The sequence below is a fragment of the Crinia signifera genome, chromosome 1 (assembly GCF_055691185.1).
Source record: "Crinia signifera chromosome 1, ASM5569118v1, whole genome shotgun sequence".
Lineage (NCBI taxonomy): Eukaryota > Metazoa > Chordata > Amphibia > Anura > Myobatrachidae > Crinia > Crinia signifera.
Window position 1 is genome coordinate 374,645,365 of NC_139217.1, and position 22,717 is coordinate 374,668,081.

Consider the following 22,717-nt stretch of genomic DNA (forward strand, 5'->3'; position numbering starts at 1 on the left):
AAATCGGCCCAAATCGGATGTGTTTGACATCCCCTCCACCCCAATGCTCGGTCCTGTGCACATTGGATTGGGGACATCGGACAGGTTGCACCTTAAATTTATTGGACTGGCGGCTAGAAGCTAGTAGCGGCATTTGCAGGGTGGAAGTAAGAGACTGGTAAATTTGAAAAAATATTTTGAAAAGACTGGTGTGATGCTGGCGCCGCTGCCCAGACCTCCGCCCCTGCCAGCTCCACAAGAGTTTTTTGCATGTAAAAATGGCACATCAAGTTGTTATTCCTCCATGCTGCTCCCACCCTGCACTCTTTCGCTTCCTCCATTCCCTATCCAGTTACCAATTTAATTTCTCTATCCTCCTTCCATATGGTAGAGACTAGGGGCCTTATTGTTCACTCAGAGGCAAATTCCTTCTCAAATGGACAAAACCATGTGCACTGCAGGTGGGGCAGATGTAATAAGTGCAGAGAGAATTAGATATGGATGGGGTTTTTCTTCAAAGTGAGATCAAAATTGCAATGTAAAAATAAAGCAGTCAGTATTTTCCATGCACAGAAACAAAATAACTCACCCAAATCTAATCTGCACCGGTTACATCTGCCTCCCTGCAGTGCACATGGTTTTGTCCATCTGAGAATGAATTGGCCTCTAAGAGTGAACTAGAATAAGGCCCTAGATTCCCTCCGTAGAGAGGACCCGGGTGTGATATCATGTGAGGGCAGAAGTTCTTTGATGCCCCCTACAGCGTTTGTAGTTTTTTTTTTTTTTTTTCCTCCAATCTAGGTTTTATAGGTTCATTTATTTTATTAGTGTGCATTGTACGGGCTCACTTTGGACAGGGTAGCACGCATCACTCACCCCAGGTTTCTATTACCATTAACCCCTTCCAGACGGGGCCTTTTTTGTTAACTTTTCTTTTTTTTTTCCTCCTCGCGTTCAAATAAGCGTAACTTTTTTAATTTTCCGGCTATATAGACACATGAGGGCTTTTTTTTTGCGGGACAAGTTGTACTTTTTAATGGTACCATTTACTATACCGTATAATATTCTGGGGAATCAGGAAATAATTCAATGTGGGGTAAAAAGGAAAAAAAAACGCAATTCCACAATTTTGCGCTGGTTACGGTTTTTTTGGAGTTCATAGTTCGTTTAAAATGATGGGTTATCTTTATTCAATGGGTCGTTACGATTCCGGTGATACCAAACTTATATAGTTTTCGTTACGTTTTACCACTAAAAAAAAAATAGAAAATTTTACGGTTTTTCTAATTTGCGTCGCGTCGCCATGTTCTGCGGCTTATAACTTTTTTATTTTTCCACCTACGGACCTGGGTGAGGGCTCATTTTTTGCGGGCTGAAGTGTACTTTTTAATTAATACCATTATGGGATATGTGCGACTTTCTGATCTCTTTTAGTTACATTTTTTTGGGTAGGCGATGCGACCAAAAAACGTAGTTTTGGCGTTGGGAATTTTTTTCCGTTTACGCCTTTAACCGTGCGGGATAACTAATGTTATATTTTAATAGATTGGACTTTTAGGAACGCGGCGATACCAAATATGTTTATTTTTTTTATTTTTTATTTACTTTTATTTGTGAAATGGGGAAAGGGGGGTGACTTGAACTTTTAATATTTTTTTATTTTTTTTTATTTTTAAACTTTATTTTTTTTTTACTTTTACTACAAGGCCCCCTAGTGTACTTGACCACTAGGGGGCGTGATCGCCTGTACTAGGTTCAGCCATAGAGCTCTATGGCTGAACATAGTGATTTTCAGCACTTCCTATTACATCCTGCCTCAGGTAGGATGTAATAGGTATGCGGACATGGCCAGCACAGGGGTCTACATTAGACCCCTGGCTGCCATGGCAACCGATCGGCACCCTCCGATCTCGCCGCGGGGGGCCCCGATCGGCGCCGGAGGGGGGCGCCCCCCTCCGATCAGCTATTTAAGCACTGCGGGCGCTTTGCCCGCGGTGCTTAAAGGGTTAAACGGCCACGATCGGCGAACTCGCCGCTCGTGGCCGTGAGAGCAGGTGCCTGGCTGTAATATACAGCCATTACCTGCTCTCTTTCAAGCCAGCTCACTCCGTGAGCTGGCTTGATTCCCCCGCAACCGTCGTATGACGTATATATACGTCATACGTCGGGAAGGGGTTAAAAGGTGACTTAGGCTGTTCATTTCTTTTCCTGTAGTCATTAAAAACACAAAATATGGATAATCTGACTTTTTCCAAGGTTATACTCCAGAAACTTGTGGATGTTGATGAACGCCCTTTTTCCTCTGTCCATATATTCTTCGACTTGGACGTCGACACATTATAAAATCTTATTCTTCATCTTGTGGACTCCATCTGCAAACAACTATTGCATTGCATAATCTGTTATCAATTTACAAAATATTGTACTATATCCAACAATGTATTCACATGGGGATGCAGTTAATATCCCGGCGGTCGGGATCCCGGCGTTCAGAATCCCGACGCCAGAATCCCGACCGCCGAAATGCCGACACTTTCTCCCTCCTGGGGTGTCCACGACACCCCTGGAGGGAGAATAAATTAGTGTGCCGAGCGTAGCGAGGCACCGGGCCCGCTGCGTGGCGAGCGCAGCGAGCCCGCAAGGGGGGGCGATCCACGTCCCCCCCTTTTCGGCATTTCGGCTGTCGGGATTCTGAACGCCGGGATCCCGACCGCCGGGATTCAATACTGAATCCATTCACATGTATGTAATGCTTAATATCGGCTATCCTAATAAAAATAAATCCTAAGCCAGTCAATTTTATTTTTTTAACAAACAATCCAACACACTGACAGATCATGAGCATTCCTAAACCAAACACACAACACTCCCTCCATTGGTAGCACCGGCAGTTCTGGGGCATATTACACTAACTACAGTGGCAGTTGGGTTGGTCTGCCATATGCAGCAATGCAGCCTGGGACTTTCTAGGGGAAATTTAATAAGTCAGAATAGCTACAAATGGCCGTAGTCGTAGCCATTCCGCGCCATCTAAGGCTGTAAATTCATTTTTTTTTCCTTAATCCAAATACAAGTATACGGGGATTTTTATTCTTTTTACAGGCGTATGCGTATTCAGGAATATGAATCGCCATCGAAAGAATGCAAATACAAATCACTATTCATTTGAATGGTGATTCCAAACTTACTACCAGGCTGTATGTAAAATATTCCTCATTTTCTAGCCGTATTTGGCTGAAGTCTGCATCAATCAGTCAGATCCGTGCGCAGGCTTCTAAGTGTAAAAACAGAAAAAGCTAAAACTTTGTGCGGGGATACGGTCACTAGGACTACAAGCACTAGGTCGACATGACTGAAGGGTCACAGGGTCATTAGGTCAACAAAAGCATTAGGTCAACATGGGGAAGTTCACCAGTCAAAACCCATGTCGACCTTTTGTCACTTTTTTTGAGCCGGCAAGCGGTATTCCATGCCCTACCATCCACTATGGCAGTGATTCCCAACCCTGGTCCTCAAGTACCCCCAACAGTGCATGTTTGGCAGGTCTCCACACAGAATCACAAGTGCTATAATTAGCTCCACCTGTGGATCTTTTCAAATGTGCCTGAATAATGAGTGCACCTGCTGGGTGACCTGGAAAACGTGCACTGCTGGGGGTACTTGAGGACCAGGGTTGGGAACCACTGCACTATGGTGTTGTGGGAGAATAAAATAGTGCCCGAAGCATAGGGAGCCATGCGAGGGAACGCGGTGCTACATTACAGTGTTCATGTCGACATTCGGGACAAAAAAAGTGAAAAACCCATCCTTCCCCGTGTCGACCTAATGACCCTGACGACCTTACCTATGTTGACCTTCAGTCATGTCAACCTAATCGGTGTCTATCTAATGATCCATATCCGTTGTGCAGACCCCTCACACGCCTATATAAAGCCGCGGGCTCAAACAGCAAGTCCTGTTTTAAGAAATTCAGGGGGCCAAAATGAATAGTGGGTAACCCATATTTTGTCAACCAGCACCAGGCCCAAACAGACGAGTAATGCCACAGCCAGGGGAATCTTTTTATACAAGTTTCCCCGGCCGAAGCATTAGCCCCCTGACTGGTCAGCCCGGGCAGGGACAAGCATTAAAGGGCCCACTGGTACTTGTAGTTCTACAACAAAACCAATACTGAAAGAAAACTTGAATTCGTACTACAATCATTCATACTTACTCACCTATGGATTCCAACGTAGGCCCATCTCTCATGTCCAGTAGTAACCCTTTGGGTACCTTCGGAAGGAAATTATAGTTACCAGGGTCTCCAGAACCCCACACCGTTTTCTTATAATTTTTTAGTTTTACACAGGGCAGATTGCACGGATCAGACTGATCCATTTGATGCTGCCGCTTCGTCTGTATTTGGTGGCCATAATGCGAGTGGATACAACTGGCTATGCCATCATAAAATACGAATCTGTGGAATACAGAAGATTAGTACGTTTGCCTATTCCCGTATACGTATTTTCCCCGAAATACGTCAGATGCCGCTTGTATCAATTCAAACCTGGGATCAGCAGTACCCTGCAAAGATTCGGTATGAAATCCCGACGGTCAAAATGCCAACAGCTATTGACCGACGGTCAAAATCCTGACATTTAAAATTCCGACAAGGTCAAAATAACCGACATAGAATGTAGACAGGAGAAAAAGTCAACATGACTTTCGGTCAACAGGTCGCGAGGTCGACATGGGTTTTTTTTTTTACCCGAATGTCGACACAGTTGGAAGTCAACCGCAGCCCCTCACATCGCTCGCTATGCTTCGTTCACACTATTTTATTCTCCCACCATGCCCTAGTGAATGGTAGGGCATGAAATACCGCCTGTCGGCACGTCGGGTCCAAAAACAGTTAAAAACCCCATGTCGACCTGTTGACAGAAGCTCATGTTGACTTTTTCTCCTGTCTACATGCTATGTCGGTATTTTGACCTTGTCAGTATTTTAAATGTCTGTATTTTGACCTTGTCGGGATTTTGACCATCGGTCAATGGTTGTCGGTAGTTTGACTGTCGGGATTTTGACTGCATCCCCCCTGGGACCTTAGTAAATTTCCTGCTGTCATCTCTGAGACACGCATTACTGGAAGGAGTAAACCACACTTTTAGATAACCACCTAATCTTATTTCCATGTGTATAGGAAAATGGTATCCATCAATATAACCATGTGAACCAAACCAAAGTCTATACCAATGGTTTCCAAACACAGTCCTCTAGGCACTTCAACAGTCCAGGTTTTAAAGGATATATTTGCTAAGGCGCAGATTACTTATTTGATTTTACCATCTGTGCATAAGCATGGATATCCATAAAATTGAGGACTATTTGGTAACTACGTGCCGATACACAAGTCAGTGCAATGATCTATAACACAAGTATAGTAATACATAACACAGGATTTAGGAAATTTGCAGTAGTTTATTTTCATTTGAAAAATATATAAAAATAAAACAAAAATCTTTCACATGGATTTAATTACACATCACATGGCAGCTGAAAAATACACTCGGCGCCAAATGTAATGGGTTGTGCGAATCAGAAAGAGAGATTTTTGGAGGTTTTCCACTTGTTTAAAGCGGCAATCATTTTGCCATGTGAAGGATTGCCGCTTTAATAAAAAAATGGTAAAACTCTCCCAAACTTTGTCACACCATATTACAAGGAATGCCATTCCATCCATATTGATTAGAGAAGTCCACTCTCCATCACGGAATGCAATAGTAGGTCTCTCTATAGTGAAAAAGGAGGCTATGACGTTCTGGAAGATGGAAATCTACATTAAAGTGCAATGATTTATTTCAATATAAATAACTAAGCAAACAAAAAAAAAGTTTTGTAAATGTTTTCAGGATGAGACAAGTGCAAAAATGTCTTAATAGGTGTAGAACAAAACAACCAATATACAGAGGAGACTGACTTATCCCTAGTGGTGTCTGTGATTCTTTTACATAAATGGCAGGAAAATAATAGACCGCAAAGCCTGTAATAGGCTACACCATTAAAATGATACAAACATACATAAATTGGTATCATTTGTTTACACATTTCCGAAGGCTATCACCAAATAAGGTGACCCCTAAATATAATTACGGAAAGGTCATATCTGGAGAAATACAGTATAAATAAGTGTTATCAAAAGTATTACTTAGTCGTACGGTTCTCATTTAGGGACAGATGTATCAAGCTTCTACAAGTGATAAAGTGGCGAGTGAAAAACAACCAGCTGCTATCTATAATTTTTCAAACACAGCCTGTAAAGTGGCAGTTAGGAGCTGATTGACTGGCTGTTTTTACCACTATCAATTTGATCACTTTTTGAAGCTTGATACATCTGGCCCTTAGAAGGATATTGGGCCACATGTACTAAGCTTGAAAAGTGATAAAATATAGTGATAAAGTAGCAGCCAATCAGCTCCCAACTACCATATCACAGGCTGTGTTTGAAAAATGACAGGTACGAGCTGATTGGCTGGTGGTTTATCACTTTTCAATGCTTAGAACATCTTGCGCACCATCATGATGAAATGGTGTTCAGTGATTGGACATAGAAACTGAGAATGAGAGAGAGAGTGAGAGTGAGAGTGAGAGAGGGAGAGGGAGAGGGATTAAACGACAGAGATACCCCCTAATGGCAGATGTAACACACAACAGTTACATAGGTTAAAGCACATTGTTTAGAGCAGTCATACACTGGCCGTCATTATGGAATACAGTGTAAACATTCATATTCCCATTTGGGAAACAATGGTTTGGTAGGAAGTACAATCAGTTGCAACATCACCTCCCTAGAATGTGATTCTCTTGTTAAATGTATGGCCCTATGCATTTGGATATTAACCCTTTGAGTACCAAGTTCATCTTTACAAACTAGGTGCGAAAATTGCTAAACAAACATTTGTATTCATAATAATGACCTGTAGTGTTTACTTTATATAGGATTTTTTTTCTTTTAAACATGAATTCAAATAAAACATTAACAAGTGTGAGCGATGCTGGCATTTTTAGTGGATATTTTGCACAGCTCTCACATGGGTATTAGCACTCAAAGGGTTAAGCAGTAAGATCTGCTACAAGCCAAGAGAAAACCTTGCCCTTGGTTTAGAGAAGTTACAGTCTGCTCACATAGGGCCAGATGTATCAAGCTTCAAAAAGTGATAAAGTGGATAGTGATTAACAACCAACCAATGAGCACCTTACCTTTAAGCCCAGCCTGTGATATGGAAGTTATGTTAATGACTCTTCACTTTATCACTTGTTGAAGCTGGATACATCTGGCCCATAGTGCATTAGGCTGCAGGGGAGCGATGCTCTGTAATGCCCCAGGAAATTCTGACGTGTGTGTAACGCTAACGTATGCCGGAATGTGCGTGTACACGGCCATTCTCGTACTTAGAACTAGCCATGTTAAAGTGCATTTAGGATAGGAGATGAATGCCATATTACAACACCCCCGTGTGTATGCCCTTTAGTAGACAGACCTTCAATAGTAATAGACTTATTCCAACACATTCACAGTATTCTAAAATCAGTAAAAAAGAGGAAATGACCAGGCTTATTTGCCAGCAGAGACTTGGAATGTTCGTTATTGGACTTCTTCCTGCTTACAACATAAACCCAGAGACGGCAGCTGATTGTGGATGTTTTGCTCCCAAGACTTTCTGCTGTGGTGTTTCACAATTCTAACTAATTAGGAGTATCCCGTTACCCCTGGGTCAAGGATTTGTTCCATATGGTCCGTTATTAGCCTGTAATGAAAAATTAGTATCAGATTACAAATCCTGATAATAAAGGTGTCAAACATTCTTCATACCAGCTCTATTAAGATGATAAATTCTGTCTAATTAGAATATATACAGCAAGGGGGTGATAACACAGAAGTGAGACTGGGGCCTGCATTGCTGGAACTTCACCCCTGTTAAATGTTCTATTCAGAAATGATTATGCCGGATGCTGACAATGATACATAGCGCAGTGAATCTGTGCGAGTGTACAGAAGATATGCTGGTGGAGATATCTACCACGTACCGTATATGGTTTATCTGGCGGTGTATGCAGGCTACCTGCCCATTAGGTAGCTGCAGAAGCCGCTGACAGTGACGTCACAATCACATCTGAACTGGTAAGTGTAAATACCTATCCACCTGTGGTGTCTGACCATTTATATTGAGCTTCCCATTGATAAGTGGATATATCTTTCAGGTGTGTACCCAGCCTTAACTTTTTGCGCCATTAAGAGGGTTTGGGGAGGGCTGGAGGAAGACAGGTATACTAACAGAAACCCTGACAGGAATCCCTCCTTTGGAATGCCAGCGTCAATGCTCTAACTGTTGGCATCCCATCCACTGGTCATCCGTATGTATTCCATAGAATGCTTATGTAATCTGGGCTCTTTAACACCAAGTTCCTTTTACAGCACTTGTCATAGCCACAGCTTCTGCAGCAGTTTCAGCCTCTGGATTTAAGGGGGATCTTATATTAAAAATCCCAGACCACGAGAGATTGGCCGATGTTATGGATGACAGAACGATACCTCATTCCGTCCCTCATTAAACCGAACGACAGGACATAAAATATTGTCTGATTGACCATGTAGTAGCACAGACAAGCAGAGGACTTCAAATGTGCCCCGTTATGCGTACACACTAGACAAGTCAGAGTATTTGTTGTTCCAATATGGCAAATCATCCAGATTTCCCTCTAGTGTGTACCCACCCTAAGATTCAAGTACACACAGGCCGACACAGATTACCAGTATGTAAAGCAAGGGGACATGTCTCACCAATTCCTCATAATCTTCCACATGTTTAAATTTCTTTTCTCTGTAATAATATCTTTTCTTAAAGAAATGGAAGACAATGATATCACACAGCACAGTTGCCTAAAGAAATAAAAAAATATAAAATAAGTTGCATGAAAATAATGCACAGCCTTCAAGCCACCTAGCATTATATGGGTAATATAACATGTCCCCACCCTCCCCCTCTATTGTAGGCACAAACACTACTCTAGGTGCTTCCTATGTTAGGCTTAGCTTTTCCCATGCAATCTTGAATTCCTTTGCTATATTAGGAGTGGCCAAACCTGTCCTCGAGATCTACCAACAGGTTATGTTTTTCAGGCAACCTGTGGATCTGTAGAAGGTGTCAGTTCTGAATGAATGCAGCATATTTGAGAATGTGACCGTTACAGCGGTAATGACCACATTTCTCACCACTAATCAAATCTACTTGCTCTTCCGGTTTTAAAAAAGCCAACTGGTTATTAAAGACTTCTCGGCCTCTTTTACATAAGCTTGTAGGAGGAGAAGGAGGGCAGCGCAAAACTATTAGACCCATCTATATCCTGGTGGACTGCATCTAATTTTTTATTCTTCAGCTATATTTAATTCGTATCCTACAGGTTTAGTATTACTTAAATACTAATAAAATTATTTAATATTATTCAAACTTCCATTTGAGATTAAGGAGGGTATTCTGGTTGACATACAAAGCCTCGAGGGACAAATTCATTCGATGGTCGCTGACCATCGAATGATTTTGGAAGCACTCACAGACCTAAGACACCTCTGTGATGTCTTAGCTGCCCGCCCGCTTCCCGCACAAGTTGCCAGCTGACATTAGCTGCCCGCCCCATCAGGAAATTACCATGGGTACGCCCAGGAAATGCTGGGTCTTCCCATGGGCACAGCCCGTCGCCGCAGCCCAACACCTGCACTGCTAGGTGCAAACAGGACAGCGAACAAGGAGTTTGCCGCGCCAGCTCGCACCAAGCGTCTGCATATGCGCATAAATGCTTATGTGCAGACGCTAAACCTCACTCCCCGTGCGAACGCGTGGGGGAGCGTTCAAATCAGAATAACCCCCTAAATCCGCTGTTCATTTTATGTAAAACTCCAGCACTCACCACCCCAAGCAGCGCAGCACCAGATCCAATATTGATCATTGTTGGAATGATGTCAAATTTTCCAGCCTAGGAAAACAAAATTCAAATCACAATACAAAAGAAATACCCCACGGTCTCTGGTGAACTAAAATTAATAATTTATGCTATTTACTCTATATATAAAGCAATTATTGTCCTCTGTGACATCGATTGATTCGGAGTTGGACGAAACTGGCTGTATTTGCGGGATGCAGTTACAGCCTGAGTTACTACCTTATGCTATTCTCTATTTAGTATTTACAATAAAGAGCTAGTTATACATATAGAAATCATGCCAAAAGGATATACCTGCACATGACAGTGTCAAAAGGAAGTAAAGTCTGAGCAAGGATCTTTGCCAAACTAGTGGCCCATAAACAGCACTGAAAATGGCAAAAAAGCACAAGAAGAGAGATGGTGCAGACAGAATCTTTCAATAGAGAAGGGTTATACAGGTTGAGTATCCCCTATCCAAAATGCTCGGGACCAGGAGAATTTTGGATAACGGATTATTCCGTATTTCGGAATATTTTAATATTTCAATTATGTATTTTTAAGTATCTTGCATGTATGCTGTATAAACACATAAAATACACACAAATATATTTTATTACCACATAAAATACACACAAATATATTTTATTTGTTCAAAAAACAAGGTTTCAAAACATAAAACAAAATTTGTGTACTATTTCAGATATTGAATTTGAATGGCAAGCAATCATTTTATTGTACATATATAGTGCCAGTAACATATCATGTCACCAGTAGTGCTGTTACAAATGTCCCCAGTGAGTTTTTAGCAAAAAATATTTTTTTTTTCCACTTTCTGGAATGTATGGTTTTCGGAATAATTCGGATAAAGGATACTCGGATACGGGATACTCAACCTGTACTAGGATGTAAAAAGTAATGAAATCTACACACTCAAGATCCCAACACCCCAAGCTTTAGATATGGTACTAACTGACCGTAGTTGTTCCCAAATAGTGTTCGTAGACATTCCCAAAGCACAACAACTGTACACAGACACCTAACTGAACCCAAGGGTGACAGGCAGCAACATTTATATTTGTATTTAAGTAAAAACTTTTATCCTAGGGGTGGCGTGAAAACAATGCTGATAATCTAGGGTCACTGTGATTAAAGAGTGTTTGGGAACCGCGGCATCACAGTATTAAAAGTACAGAGTATTCAGCATCCAACAATCTGGCAAACTCCCTGGCCCGAATATAAAACCCACAGCACCATTTTCAGGAAGAGATCATTTACTGTAAATTAAAAGGTTCATCTTCTGTAATAATGAAGGTCAAAACAAAGCATATTTTTCAGTTGTGTTTTTAGATTAGCCCTTTATATTCATTGTGATTGACAATAGTAGATTATAAATCAAAACATTTTGGACTTACAGTTCCAAACACCAGGATGTCAAAGCGGATTCCATAGACTTTCATGAGTGTTCTTGATTCCACATTGTTAGAATCCTTGTAATATTTAGCAAACCTAAAATGTAGGTGTCAAATAAGTTACAGGATAACCCCTATTTCACTCACACGTATCACCTGAACAGCTTTACATTTTAACAGGGTTATCCTATTAGCCCAATGCAATGTAACTTTTTCTCCTGGGCGATGAGGTCCCAGATCTACAGTTATCGAGGATGCTCTGCTCCCTATAGTCGGTTATGCATCAGGTGCCTGAGGCACCCAAAGCATATTACACAATACGTGCCGGCACTGGGTAATTTGGGTGCTGGAGTCAGGGGCCAAATTGATTGCCCCGGCGATAACGTCACACGCAGCCGAGGAAAAAGTGGCCTGTGTCTGGCATCGCAGCCAGGGGGCTACCAGTGATGTGGGACCGATTTGCTGTACAGTGAAGCACTTACGCTTTAGTGACGAATCTTGCATTTACATCGCAGGGAGGGTCTTACCCTGTGCTGGATGGCCCCCAGCAGTCTGCCTCCGGGAGTGTCATTTTATGAAAATGTAATCAGGCCCTCCGTTACTGACCCCACTAAGCCGACTGCTTCCAGACACATGAACTATAGATATTACCTACAGTATGTACCACATTCCAAAGGTTTATACTACTGCTGTATGTATTCCCCTCCATGATTTCCAGTTATACATCAATTATTCACATTGGTAAATTTGCTAACACATACATTTGTACACATTGCAAATATACAACAAAGAAGAGAATATAATTATATATATATATATATATATATATATATATATATATATATATATATATATATATATATATATATATATATATATATATATATATATAGACATTGTAGGGGCTCTGCACGCACTAAATTAACTGATAATAAATAGTGGAGATTTGGTTCATGAATTGACCTGCTGTGAGCCTTAGACCAGATAGCATGCCTGGAATCAAGCATTGATATGATAGCTATGTGTATTGTAGCCAGTTTGAGTGATAGTGTTAGGACCTGCAGAAAAGTGGGGTCCCGTGAAGGGGGCTGCAGGCTTAAATGCATTGATCAATATACAACCCTGAAAACAACTAGGTTTAATCAGGGCCGGATTTGTGCCTAGGCCTGTGAGGCACCGGCCTCAGGGCGGCACCATTTAAGGGCGGCAGGCAGGCTGTCATTCTGCATAGCAGCATGGCACAGCGGGTGGGCAGCGGCGAGTGAGGAAAGCCGCCGCAGACATGAATTATCATATGTTGGCGGCAGCGCCGCTCGTCACCCGCCACTGCCCACCCACTCTGCCATGCACATTACATCACTGCTTAGTGGCTGGGTCCGACGGTCCCCCTGTGTATCCGGAAATGGCTCAGGCTCACTGCTGCCGGCGCCCGCCCATTGGCTACTCTACACACACACAGTCTATTGGCTGCGTATCCAGCAGCTGAGCGGCGCGCAGATCCTCCCTGCACTCAGTCAGTCACAGTGTGAGAGAGACTGACGGAGACACTGCTAATCACTGTAATAATAAGTGCCTCCCTCCGGGTCATCTGTACAGTGAGCAGCCCAGAGTGCTTAAAAAAATATTAAGGTGGGCTAGAGTTACATTTTAATGAAATATATAAATAACAATGTATATACATGATTACATTAAAATAGGGGGGGGGGGGGACACAAAAATGTTGTGCCTAGGGGTGGCCTGACCCCTAAATTCGCCCCTGGGTTTAATTACAGCATCACTAACACCGACTGCAGGGTTTAGAGTTTGAAACTGTTCATGGCAGAGCAGCAAAATGAATCTCTACTTAAAGTAATATACAACTACCTAAATCCCCTGAAACCTCTGTGTAGGGTTCTTATGGTGCCTTTTCTCTGTATTCATGACATCTCACCAATAACATTTATATTTAAAAAAAAAAACCCTACCTAAGTACAAATTAATGCCTGTAATTATGAAAAGTAGACACATTTACCTGGATATATTGTATAAGCACTGCTAACAAATTACCTTCCCTTTAAACAAACGTAATGAAAACACCTCAATAAGTGTGCAGACCAATGATGTATCCTGTACGGTATCCTGGTTGGCTTAACATTTGTTACCTGAAATTATACCCGGGAGACACGTTGTGGTCCAATTCTCTGCTGTCCAATCGCCGAAAGGAGTACTTTGGAACACAATATAGATGACTTTTGTCCAGGTCACAGTTCCAACTAATTTGGATTCCCATAACTCCTCCCTTGAAAACAAACAAATACAAAACACTGAGCACAGAGATTTAATGCTTTATTTAGAAAGCCGCTTGTGTGAGGCAGTCCCCACATACAGGCGTCTTGCCAAGAGCAAGAGGACATTGCACCTACAGTATTTCTACATAGTTGTTCTGTGCCAAGGGGGAAAAAAGAAAAGGAAACAAAAAATCACGACATTGTTAAACACGCTCTGTGTGTACAGGCTTATTGCTAGGTACACAGGGGTACAAAAATGGGAGTTCTATTGGAAATCGATGTTGCCCATAGCAACCACTCAGATTCTACTTATTTATTTAACACCTTCTAGAAGATATTACATAGAATCTGATTGGCTGCAATGGGCAACATCCCATTTTCATAAATTTACCCCCCAATATCCAATTATCAGGGCCATCAGCAGATAATTGACTCTACAATTGGATAGAGTGTATGCAGGAGCCGATAAACACTCCAAATGCTTTAGATCTGGAGTACAATAGAGCGTGCTGCTGATGCTACATCATTTCGGGCCTCCCATTCAGAGGCGTAACTCTGGGAGATACCCAGGATTACTGATAGAGCTACTTGCTCCTGCACAGTAAGTCATTTTATTTATATAGCGCACTTTCTCCAACAGGACTCAAGGTGCTTTACAGACATTAAAAATAACAATGCACATACTGTAATACAAAGGGTTATCAGTACAAGGAACAAGTAACAATGGCAGTACAAATATATAATCACACATACAGATATGCACAAGATGCATTCTAATAAGGGACACGAACGTGGGGAACACATAATTACCGAGCTGTGCAGCACCCAGACAGCCATTCAGCTGCGCCACATGGTGATTGCACCAGCCAGTACTGTACATATAGAACACACTAGAACAGTGCAGGGTCCACAGAACTAGACAGAACACAATTAAAGCACAATTCTTAGTACACAATACAGCCGAGATATAAGGAAGTGAGTGAGAATAGATGCAGGTATAGATTGTAGGTAAGTAAGAGAGCTGTAGTTGAAATGCAAGAAGAGTGCTGTGAGAACAGGAGGGAAGAGGACCCTGCTCTAAGGAGCTTACAATCTAGGAGGGGGAGACAGACAGGTGACACGAGGTGCAGGTAAGGAGACCTGAAGGCAAGAAGTGAGGATGGCAGGGAGGTTCAGGACATGAGGCAGCAGGTAGATAGAGCGGACAAAGCAGTCCTCTCCCTCCTATCCTCCTCCTCCACCCTTGAACCCTATCAGCCCTGCGCTGTGGCCCATGCCACAACACCCCCTGGCTAGGGGGCAGAGAGCATGCAGAGTAAATAGGTATAGCACAGGATTGAGGAACCATGGCTCTGGTACCACAGTATAGTTCAGAAAAATAGTGTCAAAATATAGAAAAGAAAAATGCAGAGTTAACGAGCCCATACACGCTCTGCGGCTCCGTTTTGTACTATGCGATGCGCACTCCCGCGCATCACATAGTACGGTACAAAAAGTATGTGCTGCAAATACTTTTTGTACTAGGTAAACATCGTATCGGATCGCAGTGCATGCACACTGCATGCACTAGGGATGCGATCCGATACGATGTTTCAGCACAGAACGGATCTGTTAAACGGACCGTGTATGGGGGGCTTTAGGGTAAGTAGTGTGAGAAGCAGGTGTAGATGGACAAACACAAGTGCGCAGATTCGGATTATGTAGAATTGTTAGTTCAAAACCATTACTATTAGGCAGAGTTATGTAGTGTAGTAATTTCATATAGCTAGAATTTGCATGCTTCCTATGCAGGAGCAAATAGCTTATGACTGCTAAGGAATGTGTTTGTTTAAAATGAATGATAATGTAAATAAATGTGGTGCAATTTCCTGGATTGTAAATATATATATTCATTCAAGAAATTGCTCAATGTAAAGGAGATGCGCACAGATCTGATAAATCGCTCCATTCCATCAGATCGGAGCATCCATGATATGGGGGGCAGATGTATTAAGCCTAAAAAAAGATACACATAAGTGGGTGATAAACATCGTCCAATCAGCTCCTGTCACTTTTCACAGCCTATAACATAATAGTTAAGAGCGGATTGGCTGGACGTTTATCATTCTTTATCGCTCTCTGGTTTATCTATTTTTAAAGCTTAATACATCTGTCCAGTGTTTCCATAGCTTTAGAAGTTAAACATACACTAGAATTGCACAGATCTACTCATTTTGCAGAAGTTTTATCTGAAGTCATATGGATCGTTGCATCTGCTCGCTTCACAAAAACCTACAAATCCAAGTCCTCACCTATAGCACAAATCTCAATAACACCCATTTAGCTACAAGTTCAGAACCGGCTGCACTGATCCGCATAGTCCTTGGCTGAGAGGACGGCGCTAGTGACTTGGAATCAGGCCCGCTCCATCTAGATACTCATCCAACATCATGAGACTTTTCCCTTCACCACTTATCGAATATACATTTAGACATGCTCCTCTTTATCACCTGTATAGCCATATTCTGAAAAGATTCTCCAGCCTCTGCTACTATGCTGCCCAGCCGGAATATAGGACAGAAGGGATCCCTTACACGATCATACACGCAGGTTTTCAGGTACTCAGCACTTATATTTGGCAAAATGTTCCTCCTAGAAAATAATCAATTTAATAGGAGGTATAAACTCCGGTGAAAACATAAGTAAAATCATTAGCAGTCAGATCATTACTTCAGTGATCATGGGAACCTTGGTGAATACAAGAGGATTTCTATTCCATGATGAAGTGTGCAATAATACACTCCCTACAGCAAGTTATTCTGGTTGTTAGAAATGCCATTATACAAGATACAGACATACAGTAAAACGCACATGGCCTACACAACATGCATTCTGTGGGGAAATGGGACAGTAACTTCTAATACCCGTATCATTTACAGAAAATCACTAGTCCTTATAAACTTCAAGCCTCTCTTACAGAACCCGTTACTTCTTTTTCTTTAAATGGCAAGTAAAATGAGTCACTTACTTGGTGAAGTTAAATTTAGGGTACCAGATATTATTTTTTACAAGAACAGTAAAATTTTCAGCACCCTTGAGAAAAGCAGGACTGAAATGAGACAAAAATAAAATTACAAACCCGAATACATAAAAGCACAACACAACACCACATGGGATGACACAGGGCCTTATTCAGATCTGAGCTTAGTACAAATTTTTTTGGAAAATGGGCAAAACCATGTGCACTGCAGGTGGGGCAGATGTAACATGTGCAGAGAGAGTCAAATTTGGGTGGGGTGTGCTGAAACGGAAATCTAAATTGCAGTGTAAAAATAATGCAGCCAGAATTTGCCCTGCACAGAAACAAAATAACTCGCCCAAATCTAACTCTCTCTATACATGTTACATCTGCCCCACCTGCAGTGCACATGGTTTTGCCCATTTTCCAAACAAATTTGTACTGCGATCAGATCTGCATAAGGCCCAATGTAAACATTTTAATTATGGCAAGTCACCAGTCAATATCAGCACTCACTTTGGAACATTCAGGTCATTTTCCACTGGACACCATGCAAATACTTCACATGTTTTCACTGTATCATTATAATCCACACATTTTCCGGTCTGTACTCCTGTGAAGTAGAAAACAGAAGACCCAATATAGGACGTCTACATTCTAGTATCTGGCACACAATCAGTGATTTTAATTTAATCAGCTAATGTAGTACCGGTTGAGTATCCCTCATCTCAGGATAATGCTCAGGACCAGAAGTATTTTTGATAATGAACGGATTCTTCTATATTTCAGAATATTTTTGTATTCGAGGAATCTTGCATTTATGTTGTATAAACACATATTTTGTATTTGTGAATGAAGCAAGTTTTTTCAAAACAGGAGTACAATCTGGAAACTATGGTTTTAGGAATAATTTGGATAACTGATATTTGGATAAGGGATACTTAACCTGTAATAGATTATATAAAATATTGCCCTTAATTCTGGCAGCTTCTGTGGATATATACTTTATTGGCCTCTTTTTGGACAAGGGTGGACACCACTATACGTATTACTGCTATTACATTACCTTTATTAACCCCTTGAGTGGTGGGTTTTGCTGGGGCAGGTTTGTCCTTCCCCAGCAAAACCCACCACAGAAATCTGGAAGCCGCCCCGCCTCCCTCGCCTCCGCTCCGGCGTTAGTACGCCGGAGCTTCCCTGCTGCTGCTCTCACCCCAGCCTATGCCGCCTGTCACATTCAGCAGTGACGTTGGCGGCAGGCTGGGGGATGTTCGCGGCTCGGGAGGACTCCGGTGCCTGAACGCTCCCGAGTCCCCCCGAGCCGCACCGACCATACCCGAGCCTGCCGCCGACGTAAAATGAGTGACGGCGGCTGGCGGGCGGGTCATAGCTGGGGGGAGGGTGTGTGTGTGCTCCAGAGGAGCTGCGCCAGTGGTGCACACCTTTCTATATTGGTGGTATGCCCAGAAATTTCCGGGCATACCACTCAAGGGGTTAATGCCTTGGAGGAAAACCTCAATGCTTTTTTAGGTCTATAGGTGAATAACCTTTTAGGGTAGTTCATTCATTCTCCATTATTTTGCCAAAAATGATGTTCGCTGTATTCAACGCTCCCTGTTCGCCAAAAGTGAACAGCGTACGTCGGCCTGTTCAGTTTTTTCGCTGCGATTTGCTTTTTCTATGGGAAATTTAGCATAGTTCACCAAAAGTGTATTCAATGCTAAAATGGAGAACGGTGTTCACTCTTTTTGGGGGGGTATAAGTTCGCCGTTTTGCTCTCTACATCTTTTTTAGGCGAATTGTAATTTTTTTGGGTGTCTACAAGTCAATTTATTTATTATTTGAAGTATCTTGATTATTTTATTTCTTTACAAGCACCACATAATTTTTTTTTTCCCTCCATGTTGCAATTGATTGACATGCTCACTGCAAGGGGGTTAACATGCTCACTGCCAGGGGGTTAACCTGACCTCCAGCTCATGGTCTTCGCAGCCCCAGCGCTGACATCTACTACAATCACTGCACTTAGCAGTTCAGGAGCAAGCAGTGTTTGCTTGCTGCTTCAGGTGATTAGATGTCAGCGCTGGGGCTGCCGAGAGAAGGAGCTGGAGGTCTGCGGTAACTGAGCTACTGCTGGATTGTCTGCGCCGGCCGCTCCCCCTCCCTGCCACCGCCCCCCTGCTGCTGTGTGCACCGGATTAGAACAGTTTCGCAGCGAGCCCCTGACGAGTTGAATAAGGTGAGATGGAGGGCTGGCGGCGAACAGGGCGGATGGCGGAAGCACTGCATAACCAAAACAGAGTACGCTGACCTGCACTTGCCATGCAGTTGAATACAGCCTTTAATATTGGCCCAGGTCTGTATTGTTTGTGGCTGGATGACATCTGATTCTCTCCCCCCTATCCGAACCTATGCAGCATTAATTAATGTTACATAAACTTACAGTAAGGGGTATTCAATTCGCTTTTGTATTCAATTGCGGGAGTTTTTGCCCGGTTTAGTTATTTTTCACCCATGCCTTTTCATATTTTTTTTTCGAGTGGAGAAAAAGGCATGAGCAAAAAATTACTAAAAATGGGTAAAAAGTCCAGCAATTTCGCTGATCCACATGTTTTCCGCAAATAGTGCAAATTGAAAAAAAAAGTTGAAAAGTGACTAATTGAGTACCCCCTGTATCAGAAGAGAAAATGGCCTTCCAAGTTTGATAATGTCTGGCCATTGTGGTAGTACCCTCGATATGTTGTTGCTGGTCTAATTTTGGTTTCAACTGTATCGCTTTGAGTGGCACCGTTACTGTGAGAGATCCTTAAAATATCCACTAAAAATGCCAGCATTGCTCACATTGACTTTTCTTTTAGTATAAAATAATCCTGTCTGTCCGGGAATCCACGCAGGCGGCGGGCGCAAATGAAGGGACAGACGGTGGATGATGAGGACGCAGCTCTCCGGTGGCAGTGAGGGCACGGAGAGCTGCGTCATCTTCATCCGCCTCCTGTCCCATCATTTGCGCCCCCGCCTGTGTGGATCCTTGGCCTGCACAGAGGACAAGCAACCGGAGTGAGTATTCTCACCACCTACTGCCCACCTCCGCCCCACGCCAGAAAATGCAGGGACTTTTCTGGTGTGAAAAGGTCCCAACCCGGGAATGTCCCTGCTTGTCCCGGGAATGTAATTCCCAGGTTTGTCTCTGCATTTCTGGTGTGAAAGGGGTATTAAGGGTCAGTTATGTGGTGGACAGTTGTTCTAATGTTGCCCTTCATACTTTTTAAAAGTTAAAATAGGGCCCACACATTCACCAAACTAATCACATAATCCATATACAGCCAATTAGGTCTCATTAAAGAGGTCCTATTTTAATTAACAATTTCTGACTTATCCATACATATATCTATGTCTATAGAACAGGACATCGGTTCCAGAATTGGTTCATCATCTAGTTACTGGTCTAGCCCTCGCTCATCTCTGCATCAAACAAAATAAATGGTTTGTACATCATTGTTCTTGTACTACTGCAAATAGTTTTCAGGTGCCAAAATTACTTTTGTTCCAGAAACTAATTTACCTGGCAGCTTATTCATTGCTGCCACATCATGTGCAGTCATTAATAAAGCCCCCTTTCCAAAGCTACCCTAACACGCATACATAGATTACACCAACACTTCCCTAAATGGCGCACTTACTGTATCTTAATATTCTGTAAATTAAAGGCCAATTATAACAAATTCTCTCTAACAAGGCTTCCCAAGCTCTTATCAGCCAAACAAAGATTTTATGAACAAAATCTAATAAGGCCAACTTTTTATTAGCTAGCCAGTTGTGAGCTAAACGTACTCAGACTCTCATCCATAATCTTAAATGCTCAGATGGCTCCACTACTCATGACCCCAAATTAATGGGCAAACAATTTCACTCTATGAATCCCTTTATAATCTTGCATCCAATGAACCTTCATCCCTCACTGACCTGGAGACAATTTGCAATTACTAGCTTCATGTCACCTCCCTAAACTCACCCCTACTCAAGCTACTGCTCTCAACTCACTGATCTCAAATGAAGAACGCTTAGATACCATTAAAACATATCGTCGTTCCATAGCCCCTGGTCCGGACAGCTTCACTAGCCTCTACTATAAAAAAATTCTCCACAGCTGTGTTACCTATGCTTACAACTTTTTTTAGCTCAATCCTAAGGAGCCCATACACGGTCCGTTTTAAAGCTCCGTTCTGTACTTATACAGTACACATCGTATCGGATCGCATCCCTAGTGCATGCAGTGTGCATGCGATACGATGTTTCCCAAGTACAAAAAGTATGTGCAGCACATACTTTTTGTACCGTACTATGTGATGCGCGGGAGCGCGCATCACATAGTACAGAACGGAGCCATACACAACGGACCGTGTATGGGCTCCTTTACAAGGAAAGCCGATTGACTCCGCCACCACCGAAGCTAACATTATCCCTAAGCCTGCTAGAAACCCAACTGAAATGGGTAATTATAGGCCTATTTCTTTATTACATACTGATCTAAAGTTGTTTGCTAAAGTCTTAGATAATCATTTAGCTCCTCTCGTCAACTTTGATCCACCTGGATCTGGTGGGCTTCATTCCAAAATTTACAAACTTCAGATTATACCAGACGCCTTATTGATCTGATATCTGGAATACAAGAAATCTTTGTTGACTCTGGTGTTGGCCCTCAACGCAGAGAATGCCTTCGATAGTGTGGCTTGGCCTTTTATTCAGCAAACTCTGCTTTGTATGGGCTTTGAGGGTCATATACTAGATTACATAGCATCTAGTACAAAAGCATACAATGTGCTACAGCACAGTACTTTTTGTACTATAAGATGCAATCTTGTACTAAAAGCATCGGCTGGACAGACTTTGGGACGGAATCTCTAACCTTCTCCGCAGCGCTTTCAGCCACTTATCGGCGCCGTTCCGCTGGTCGCATATTCTCTATTCTTCCCCTCCTGAAGGTTTACTGGCGCACTTCCCATTGAACTGCATTGCGGTCCCTCCTATTCCCTATGCTTAGTGTTCATTCTAGCACCCACCAGCTTTGAAAACAAATGCAGTTCCTGTTCCCTGCCTGGGGTGTCGCTGTCTGCTGTGGTGTTTCTAGCACATGTCTGGTTAGCATATCAGTGCTGATATACAGACCACAATGTGCTAGAAGCACTACAGCAGACGGTGACACCTCAGGCAGGGAAGAGGAAATATATGGGTTTTCAAAGCTGGCGGGTGCTAGAATGAACACTACATGCTCTAATACCCGTGCTGTAGTAAAGTAGGCTGTTCAAATTTGCAAGCTTGAGGTGGCGAACTTGTACACCCTGCTTTACTACAGAGAGGGCGTTAGAGCACAGGGAATAAGCTAGCTGAGGTCCATATTAAAGGAATCATTAAGGGGTTCTTCTTATGCCGGGATGTGCACTTATGCCAATCATATATAGCATACCCCTGGTGCACAGTAGAATGTGTTATGTTCGTGCCAGAGCCTGCCAGACAGGCGATCCCCACTGGCTTCCGGACAAGTAAAGTGCTCATGACATGAAAATTAAACAGTGGGCACATGCGCAGAAGATGAAGATGCCTGAGACACCTCCTCATCGCACATACAGTGCCTTACCGCTCATACAGGGCGGAAGCACACACAAAAGAGCATACGGTGGAGCTGAAATCTATAATGTGAAAATATTACGGAAAAAAAAATATATATCACATAGAATATAAGTGCATCTCCCCCTTTATGTGCTGTGCGATGGAATGCCCACGGGAGCGCACATCGCACAGCACCATTGTACCGCGTATGGGCACCTTTAAACTATAAAACAACTCCAGGGGAGAAGTCAATACCTTTATATGGACTTGGAAGAAACCTAGAGTTAGGATGTGCCTGCTTCAAAAACATCATACCATGGGTGGTCTTGGACTCCCAGACTTTATTAAATACTATTGTGCTGTCCATCTCTAGCCACAGAGTGTGACATCTATAGAAACCGTTCGTATAGCATACTACTCCTTATATACTCTACTTTGGATTCCCCCCTCGGACCATCTTGTCTCCTCTATACTTCTTCCAACAACCCGACTCCTCACAG

At 42.6% G+C, this 22,717-nt stretch overlaps 1 protein-coding gene across 2 annotated transcripts in view; it reads right to left on the minus strand.

Annotated features, from left to right (window-relative positions):
- Positions 1-5,416: 5,416 nt before the first annotated feature.
- The window catches only part of P2RX4 (purinergic receptor P2X 4), a 36,793-nt gene continuing 19,492 nt past the window's right edge, over positions 5,417-22,717 (minus strand). Inside the window, exons 5-12 of one of the 2 annotated variants that reach the window (XM_083151372.1) lie at positions 17,127-17,223; positions 16,620-16,700; positions 16,102-16,243; positions 13,487-13,623; positions 11,349-11,442; positions 9,922-9,987; positions 8,798-8,896; positions 5,417-7,763 (exon numbers count right to left, since the gene is read on the minus strand). In XM_083151372.1, coding sequence (XP_083007498.1) covers positions 7,731-7,763; positions 8,798-8,896; positions 9,922-9,987; positions 11,349-11,442; positions 13,487-13,623; positions 16,102-16,243; positions 16,620-16,700; positions 17,127-17,223 — 749 coding nt within the window. In that variant the 3' untranslated portion in view covers positions 5,417-7,730. The remainder of the gene's footprint in view (positions 7,764-8,797; positions 8,897-9,921; positions 9,988-11,348; positions 11,443-13,486; positions 13,624-16,101; positions 16,244-16,619; positions 16,701-17,126; positions 17,224-22,717) is intronic. The other variant, XM_083151373.1, reaches the window with a different exon arrangement.